The sequence below is a fragment of the Petaurus breviceps genome, unplaced genomic scaffold, assembly GCF_028583685.1.
Source record: "Petaurus breviceps papuanus isolate PSGF00001 unplaced genomic scaffold, PetGlider_PUasm1.0 126, whole genome shotgun sequence".
NCBI lineage: Eukaryota > Metazoa > Chordata > Mammalia > Diprotodontia > Petauridae > Petaurus > Petaurus breviceps.
Window position 1 is genome coordinate 14749914 of NW_027185655.1, and position 10221 is coordinate 14760134.

General features: G+C 37.3%; 1 protein-coding gene across 3 annotated transcripts in view; it reads left to right on the forward strand.

Annotated features, from left to right (window-relative positions):
- The window catches only part of HELQ (helicase, POLQ like), a 51571-nt gene extending 41350 nt beyond the window's left edge, over positions 1-10221 (forward strand). For all 3 annotated transcript variants that reach the window (XM_069093149.1, XM_069093134.1, XM_069093141.1), the window contains 3 exons: positions 136-249; positions 1177-1311; positions 4218-10221. In XM_069093149.1, the coding sequence (XP_068949250.1) occupies positions 136-249; positions 1177-1311; positions 4218-4337 (369 nt within the window). In that variant the 3' untranslated portion in view covers positions 4338-10221. The remainder of the gene's footprint in view (positions 1-135; positions 250-1176; positions 1312-4217) is intronic.

The following is a 10221-nucleotide window of genomic DNA, read 5'->3' on the forward strand; positions in this document are numbered from 1 at the left end:
AATTCATTTGTAAAGATTCCTGAGGTATGCCATTATCCCTGATTTAATGATCATTCATGAGACCATACAGCCTGACATTTGATATTAACCTAAAATTTTCATTACTGAAGTTTTCTTCACTTCATTTTTCTGCAGGAACTAGAGGAGTTTTGGGTTTATAGAGCCCTATTGACAGAACTTACCAAGAAGCTGTCTTACTGTGTGAAGGCAGACCTGGTCCCCCTCATGGAAGTGACTGGAGTTTTAGAGGTCAGTGGTGACTCAGTTTCCCAGTTCAGGCCATCTCATGTCAGACACGGTGCATACATCAGTCTTTGGTATTTGGTGAAGTCTTAGTATAAGGCAAGTAACTTTGGCCTCTTGTGCAAGGCTGTTTGGGAGGTGAGGCTAGGTAGGGGGCTCCTTCAGGTGAAATTGTCACTTCACACATAGCCCTTAACAGCAGCTCTCTATTAGTCTGGGGGGAGCTGTGGTTAGAAACTATCCTTCAGAGTATAGGAGCAGTGATCCCTTATACATATGGAGATCCTCTCTTCCCTTTTCCATATTATTACCACCATGATACAAAAGTCTCTGGCTTTATGTGTACTCTTACTTAAGGATTCCTCACTAAGATTTGTGTACATTTTTAAAAATTTAATTTTATTTATTTTTTTGTTACATTTCACGTTCTGAATTGTCTCCCTTCATCCACCTCCTTCGTTTGAGAAGGCCACCATTTTATACATACATACACATAAAAACATTCTCTTTATCGTTTCTTTCTCCGGAAGATGGATAGCACTTCCCTCCTAGGTCCTTTGTAGTTGATTTGAGTATTTCTAATACTCAGATTGTAAACTTGTGCTTGATATCTGAGTATTTTCATGCATCTCTCATTCCAATCCAAATCAGTTATCGTAAACTGAATGTAGAGCTAATTGAAAGCAAGCAGTCCAAATTCACTTTAAAACAAGATTTCCTCCAAATGCTTGGGGCTCGTCTTCTTGTGTTTATTGTCTTGTTTTATTAATACTGTATTAATAATTATTATTTACTCTAATTATTAAGTATTAATAATTAAGATTAATAATCTGTGTATCACATTTCTTTGCTGAAAAATTATCCTGTACTAACATACTTGACTTTTCACTAAACTTAAATTATGATTTAATGATTTTTATAACATTTTTGCAGTCCAGAGCAAAACAGTTATATGATGCGGGCTATAAAACTGTCACATATTTAGCTAATGCAGACCCCGAAGTACTGATAAGAACTATCAATCATTTATCACGACGTCAAGCCAAGCAAATTGTTTCATCAGCAAAGGTGAGCAAAACGTAGTATTTTTTCCCTAAGTGTAACCTCCATTGTTACTGCACATTTTAGTCATTGTTTGATATTTTATGTTAGTGTTTTTCATGTTAGTTAGATATTTTATGTCTCAGAATAGCCACTATTCATATAGAACCCTTGCTGAAAGGACAGAGTGAGGAACTTGTTTTGTAGAAACATTTTTCAGAGAATAATAGAATCTTAAAATTAGAAGACACTTTTTTTTTTGGAGGGGGAGGAAGGGCAGTTGGGGTTAAGTGACTTGCCCAAGGTCACACAGCTAGTAAGTGTGTCAAGTGTCTGAGATTGGATTTGAACTCAGATCCTCCTGACTCCAGGGCCAGTGCTCTATTCACTGCGCCACCTAGCCGCCCCTAGAAGACATTTTAATAGCTCATCCGTGTCAACTTCCTGCTTTGTCAACGGGGAGCTTACACCCTTATAGGAGAGCTCACTTCATTTTTATACCCCTTACCTACTTCTACCTTCTGGAGCTTGCCAAAATAGTGCACTCTTCTTCAGAACATTAAACCCCTCAACTATTTGAACACAGCAGCTGGGTTGTTCTCTTCTAGACCGTATGTCACCAGTTACTTTGACTGTTCTCTAGAAGACATAGTTTAAAGTCCCTCTACCACCCTCTGTGCCCATTTCTAGAGGCGTTCCATTGTTTCCTTGCTCCTGTTGATGGGTTGGAGCTCAGACGTTGACAGAGGACCCTGGGTGCCTGAGCAGGGGAGAGTGCCGTGGGCTACTGCCTGCCTCATTAGTTTTACTTTATGTCGAACCTAGCCTGTCATTATAATGTTGTTGGGGGCTTTCTGGTTTGTTTTCACAGTCAAGCTGTCACATTTTTAATTCATGTTGAGCTTCTGCCAACTAAAATCTCCAAGAGTTTTTCATATGGCAGGTCTACCCTAACTGTTATTTGTGTAATTGAATAGTTGAGCCTAAATATAGTACTTTACATTTCTTCCTGCTAAACTTCATTTTGTCTGTTTAGTCCCATTATTCTAATCTGTCAAAAATTTTTTTTACCTGCATTACATCATTCAGCAAGTTAGCTGTCCTTTCCTTTGTGTTATCTGTGGTTATGATGACAGTGCTATCAGTTTTTTATCCAAGTCAGTGATAAAAATGTTAAATAAGTAAAGAGCCCTTGTCTCACTAGACACTTTTTCCTAATTTTATTTTAATTGTTTTCATGTGAGTACGGTTATTTTAATTTAACTTAGGTATGTTTTTTTGTGGTACAGTTAATTTAATTTGGATATGATTTAGTCATCCAAACAGTTATGATCCTGCTAACTGAACTGTTTTCCATCTCACGTCTTATCATTGGGGAAATCATAAGATGCAGGGATGAGGACTAGAAATTTCACTGGTTTAGAGAACTGAATGGGGCAGCTCGCTCCACTTTCTCTGCATTTTATAATGTTAAAGAGTTGTCTGCAGTACTTGATTTAAATGGGTCATACAGCCAGAGGTGAAACTTAAATGCAGATCTTTTTGGGTCAGCTCTGCCTGTGGAGAAGTGACTCCACATTACCTCTTGTGAGAGAGTCTTGCTAAAATTAGAATACACGGATATCCAAAGACATTTGTCCATCTCGCGTCTTAAAGCATGTATCTCATTTTCATAGTTTCTTAAACACTACCCAAAATGGTTCCATAATCATTTTTGTAAGTTAAGCTTTGTAATGTTATGCTTGAAATTTGTCTGTGTCTGAAGACTTAAATCTCTTTAAATCACTAAGTGCTTTCTTACCTTTCCTCATATGAGAATTAATTTTCTCTTATATGTGGTTGTTTTACCCTTTTCATTTTAAAGATAAATACCCTTGAAGGAGAAGAAAAAAGTAAAGAAAAAGTGAATAATTTTGCTCTTTTTTTCTGTGATTCTTTTCAACATTTCACCATCTTCCCCAAGCAGTGTGTCTTTCCCCTTTCTAGGTCTGGGTTGCAAACATAGCTTGACATTTGTTGTACTTATCAGATTTCACAAGTTCAGCTCATTCTGGAATTTGCTTTTTCTGAAACCATTTCTATAGGATTGTGACACTCTATTCTTGGTCTCTGGTTTTAAGTGTTCTTTCATCTTTCAGTAATTCAAGTTCCTCCAAATCCTCTAAGTAGCTGCATAGTTTCTTTTGATGCATTCCTCTTTTTTTCCTCCTCATTTGGGGCATTTATAACTGATGATATAATTTGTTATGATTTCATTTTGGAGCCATCTTCTTGAGCCTTTTGCTACTGGATTATACCTCTTTTCCTAAACTTCTTTGAAATTTACTTTTAGAAATACTAAGGTACACAGAGCTTGTGTTATAGGATCAGTGGTGGATTTTGATTATAGGTTCTAGATATTAATATTTTTGTGACTAACTGTTGGCTTTGAGCAAGTAACTGCCCCTCTCCAGACCGCCATTTCCCCACTGGTGAAATTAAAGGCTTGCACTGTTGGATGTCTAAGATCTGTTTCCACTCTAAATCTCCGATCCTGTCACTGACTGTGCTACTGTATGCCTTTCTTTTGTTGTGACCCACCTTCAAAAGTTAGGTGAAGTGTTTGTAAAATCTCCTTAGGTGTGACACATAGGTATTTTTAAGTAGAAAATTCTTCCACAAAAAATTATCTATACCTATTAAAGCTTTATGTACTTTTGATAAAGTAAATAAAATGATTTGCTAAATGACTTCACCTAAATGCTTCAGTTTAATTTACTATATCCGTTCATTTTTCTTAATCTTGAAGCCCAGTTCATTGTCTTAGTTCCTATCTTGATCATCTTTTAGAGAATTAAAGAGTTTTTCTAAAAGATTGTGTTTAAAATGCTGACATTCATATGTCAAAAAAGATGAGCCTTTTTTGTTCTTCACATTTGGATTTTCTGTTGTAGATGCTATTAAATGAAAAAGCAGAAGCTCTACAAGAAGAAGTGGAAAACCTGCTGAGGCCACCCCCCAATATTCCTGGGCCAGTAGCCCTGCCCTCCAAGAGCCACGGACTCACCCAGTGATGTTCCCCATTTGTTGTTGTTTTTAATTTTTTGGTCGTTATTAATTTGTTTGTTTACTTTTAGTTTACAAGATTCAGTTCCACAATTCCTTGAGTTTCAAATTTTCTCTCCCTCCCCCCCCACCCCCGTCATGGAGGCATACAATCAAGTATAGTATCTGCAAATACTTTCACATTAGACATTAGTCAGGTTATAAAGAAGGATTGTATCAGATGGAATGAATAATGGGAAAGAGGAAAAAAACCAAACAAGAAAAAGAAAGAGAGCAGGTAGTTTGCTTCCATCTGGATTCAAACTCAGTTCTTTCTCTGGATGTAGACATCTCTCTCCATCATGAGACTTTTGGGGTTGACTTATAATCCTGCATTGCTGAGAAGAGTCGAGTCTATCAGAGTTGGTCATCACACATACATTGTGTCTGTAATGGTGTACAAATTCCTCCTGGCTCTACTCTTCTCACTCAGCATCAGTTTGTATAAGCCTCTCCAAGTAGATATGAAGTCCATCTGCTCCTCGTTTCTTATAGCACAATAGTATTCCATAACATGCATATACCACAACTTGTTCAGCCATTCCCCAATTGATGGGCACCCCCTTAATTTCAAATTGTTTGCCACCACAAAAAGAGCTGCTATGAATATTTTTGTACATATAGGTCTTCCTCCCATTTCTATGATCTGTTCTCTTTTTTTAAATATATTTAATTAATTAATTTTTAGTTTTCAGCATTCACTTTTATAAGAATTTGAGTTCCAAATTTCCCCCCTCCCCAAGACAGCATACAATCTTATATAGGCTATATATGTAAAATCATATTAAACATATTTCCACATTAGTCATGTTGTGAAAGAAGAATCAGAACAAAAGGGGAAAACCACGTTGCTCTATCTTTTGAAAAAATGTGACCTAGTGGTCACATTTCTGGGGATAAGTGCCTTATTCAGGTTAGCTCACAGACCTTGTTTCAACGTCTGTCCATAAAGTTTTTTGAACTTGGAAGGGCCTTCCAGAGCATAGACTCTGTTTGTATAGCCTATGAGAACCAAGGGTCCCTGCTGCCCTTCAATGCCACCCCAGGAATATCAATAGCTTTTCTATGGCACTTTATAGTTTGCAATGCATGTCACAGACATTTCTTAATCTTAACTCTTTTAGTTTTGCATTCTGGGCTTTTCCCCTTGAACTCATTGATCTGGCACATAGAATCATATATTACATAACGTACACACATACTTTTGCATATATATACATAAGTGTATATAGATGTGTAATATACAGGTGAATTAATATACATGTGCAATTCCTATATACATGTGCAATTCATATATACACACAGATACACATATTTGCATGTACATGTATGTCCACAAATACATACCCATATACATATATGCAAATATCACCCTCCTTTTGTAACAATTATATTTAATGCTTATTCAAAACAGGGGCAGGGTGAGATTTGCTTTGGTTTGTTTTTTAAGAAGGTTTAATGTAATGAATTCCAGTTGTTTCTCACCCTCTCTCAGGCACCAGAAAATACACAAAATATTCCAGGAAACTAAAACACCCTGATCTTGTTATTTGGTCATCTTGTATAAAGCCTGAAAATTCATATTTTTCTTTTTTTTTGCCCTGGAAATAGTTGAGACAATTAAAGCAGGAAGCAGCTTTGTGGAGTATGTCCCTTGCACCAGAAGGTAGGGGTCTCTCTTCTCTCCTGTCTGTTCCACCCTCCTTAAAAGTCATTGCATCTTGCAATGGAAAAACTTGCCTAGCAGGAGACACCAAATTCTTTTTTTTTTTTGAGTTACAAATTTTCTCCCCATTTTTCCCCTACCCACTGCCCCAAAAGAGCAGTCCCAGAGGATATCCCTTCCTCCAGTCTGCTCTCTCCCATATCTTCTCCCATATCCCCTTCTACTTTTCCAGTAGAGCGTGATGGGTCTCTATGCCCCAGTGCCTGTATATCTTATTTCCCAATTACATATAAAAGAGTATTAATAATAGTATATATATATATATTTTTTTAAACATTTGATTTTAAAACTTTGAATTCCAGATTCATTCCCTTCCTCCCTTGTCACCCACCCTTACTGGGAAGATAAATAGTTCAGTATAGGCTGTACATGTGTAGCTAATGCAAAACATTAATATAGTAGATATACTGTAAAAGACTGACTATATTTCCCTCCCTCCTATCCCACCTCCCACTTGTTCTATTCTCTACTTTGATCCTGTCCTTTTTCAGAAGCAGGTGCTTCCAACTTCCCTCCCCACTAGCCTGCCCTCCCTTTCATCATCCCTCCTCTCATCCCCTTCGCCCCTACTCTTCTGTAGGATGAGACACCCTAATATTTAGTGTGTATGTCATTCCCTCCCTAGGCCAAATTCAATGAGAATAAGGTTGACTTATTCCCTTTTGCCTTCCTGTTCTTCCCCTCCATTATAACCATTTTCCCTTGCCTCTTCTATATGACATAGTTTACCCCATTCTGTCTCTCCCCATCTCCTCTCATTATATTCCTCTCTCACCTCTTAATTTCATCTTTTAAGTATCATCCCTTCCTATTAAATTGGTCCTGTGCCTTCTATCTATGTATACCTGTAAACATATATACACACATTCACATATGTATTCATATGCCCATATACCCTTCTTCAACTAATTTCATACTGAGAAAAGTTTGATCAGTTACAATTTTTGTTTTTCCATGTAGGGATGTAAATAGTTCACTTTGATAAGTTCCTTATGATTTCTTTTCCTTGTTTAGCTTCTAATGCTTCTCTTGCTTCTTGTCAAAGAATGTCAGATTTTCTATTCAACTCTGTTTTTTTCAGCAAGAATGCTTGAAAGTCCTCCATTCCATTGAATGACCATATTTTCCCCTGAAACATGATACTCAGTTTTGCTGGGTAGGTGATTCTTGGTTTTAATCCCAGCTCCTTTGACCTCTGGAATATCATATTCCAAGCCCTTCGATCCCTCAGTGTAGAAGCTGCCAGATCCTGAGTTATCCTGATTGTGTTTCCACAATATTCAAATTGTTTCTTCCTGGCTGCTTGTAATATTCTCTCCTTGATCTGGGAATTTCAGAACCTGGCTATAATATTCCTGGGAGTTTTCTTTTTGGGATATTTTTCAGGAGGTGATCGGTGGATTCTTTCAACCTCTATTTTGCCCTCTGATTCTAAAACATCAGGGCAGTTTTCCTTGAGAATTTCTTGGAGGATGATTTCTAGGTTCTTTCTTTAATCATGGCTTTCAGGTAGTCCAATAATTTTCAAATTATCTCTCCTGCATCTATTTGACAGGTCAGTGGTTTTTCCAATGAGGTATTCCATATTGCCTTCTATTTTTTCATTTGTTTGGATCTGTTTAATAGCATCTTCATTTCTCATAAAGTCACTAGCTTCCATTTGTTCCAATCTAATTCTGATGGAATGATTCTCTTCAGTGAGCTTTTGAGATTCTTTTTCCATCTGGCAAATTTGACTTTTTAAGGCATTCTTCTCCTCATTGCCTTTTTGAGCCTCTTTTGCCATTTGAGTCAGTCTATTTTTTAAGGTGTTATTTTCCTCAGTCAGGTTGTTGACTCTCATTTCATAATTTTCTTGCATCATTCTCATTTCTCGTCCCAATTTTTCCTCCACTTCTCTTATTTGCTTCTTAAAGTCCTCTATGGCCTATAACCAGCTCAAATTTTCTTTGAAGCTTTTGGTGCAGGGGTTCTGACTTCACTGTCTTCCTCCTCTTCCATGCTTTGAGCTTTTTGTCCCCAAAGTAGGAGTGTAAAGTTGGGTTGCTCTGTTTACTTTGCTTCCCTCATTTGCTCATGTTGCCCCTCAGTCAGTTGATGCCTGGGCTTTTTGCCACAGTAGGACTCTGCCACCAGACAGAGGAGCTTCATACCAAATGCTGGGGTTTTCTCAGCTGCTGAAGGCATTAGTTGGGTGCCCTCTCTGAAGCCTCCACATGCTCTGGCAAGCTGGTCACACACCCCAGGACCTCCACCCTAGACTGCAATCCAGATCCAAGAAGGTTAAAGCAAGAGGGATATCTGGGCGAGGACTACAGGATGGATATGGAAGGGAACTGATCATGTAAAAAGCAAAAGCCATCAATAAAAGCTTATTTTAAAACTGGTTTATGTCAGGAGTGCAAGGATTGTTAAACATAAGGAAAATAATCACCATTATCAATAATATTAAAAAACAAAACACCCTAAACCACGTGATTATCTGAATAAATGCAAAAAGTAGCCTTTGACAAAGTATTAACTCATTTTGCAAAAGACAAAAACAACAACAAAAACCCTATAAAGTATAGGCAGAGAGTGGGCAAGGATATCCATTGTTATTTAACATATATTCTGGAAATGATAGAAATGGCTATAAGACTTTAAAAATCATAAGTATCAAAAAACAAAAGTAAGCATCATATGCCATAGGTATACACTTGAATTTTTTTCCCAATAAGTACAGGAGTAAAGGAAGGATTTATGGTGGACTGCTAGGTGGCACAGTGGATAGAATGCCAGGCCTGGAATCAGAAAGACCTGAGTTCAAATGTGGCCTTAGACACTGGCTATGTGACCCTGGACAAGTCACTTAACCCTGTATGCCTCAGTTTTCTCAGTTATAAAATGAGATGGAGAAGGAAATGGCAAACCACTCCAGTATTTTTGCCAAGAAAACCCAAAGTCTGGGCCACAAATAGACAAGACTGAAACAATGAACAACAGCAAAAAAAAAGCAATAATATCTATTTTTATTTAATATATTTCTGAATATGGTAGGAATAGCAATAAGACAAGAGAAAGAAATCAAAGACATAAAGTTAGGTAAAGAGATAAAGCCATCCCTATTTGCTGACAGATTACTTGGCAAATCCTAGAGAATCACCGGTGATGTTCATTGAGATAATAATCTCAGCAAAGTCACAGGCTGCAGTATAAATTCTCCAGAACCAACAGCATTTTGATACAATAACAACAAAATGCAAGAGGCAAGCATGGAAAGGGAAATATCATTCAAAATCACTGCAACATGCCGAAAGTATGTGGGGACTGATCTGCCAAAGCAAACAAAATATGCATATAGACTCAACTATAAAAGTTCTCAAAGACATAAAGGACAATTTAAAACAGGAAAGACTATAATCATTGTTCCTTCTTGGCCCAGTCAATAGCATAGAAATTAGGAAGGGAGAGTTTACAGCAGAGACACATGCCCCCAGCAACACTCTGGTGTGCTTCCAGAGCCAGATTAAAATGTGATTGGGTAATATTTAACAAAGTAAATAAAAATACAGTAGAACATAGATAATGTTAATATGTGGTTTTCTAAGTCAATATGCAGCCCACAGAAATCATTGTATATGGTTTAGTAACCCTGTTTCTCTTTGTTTGACTTTTTTTTTTATAGAACTCTATAAAATAATAAAATAAATCCATTTTACAGGTGAGGAAACTGAGGTAAACAAAGGTTAAATGACTTGTCCAGGGTCACACACCTAGTGAATGTGTGAGGCAGAATCTGAACTCAAGTCTTCCTTACTCCAAGTCTGGAGCTCTATCCATTTCTGTCAATTCATGTATGCCACACTGGCTCATTAGCACTAAGGAAAATACAAGGATATAACAGCAACTTGCTCTGACAGGGAGTTCCCACTATCCCCAAGGAAAGAAACAAATTTTATTTCTAGATTATACTTTGTAACTCCAGTAATCTGGGCTAAGTTTCTTTCTTCGTCTTTCAGCTTCTTAGTTCCTTTACCTCTGAAATGACAGAGTTTGATCCCTCTGAGACTCTGTCCAGTTTTAAATCATATGGTCCTGTGGTCTAGGAATCAATGATGTTCTCTTTCCATGTACTGTAATAACCT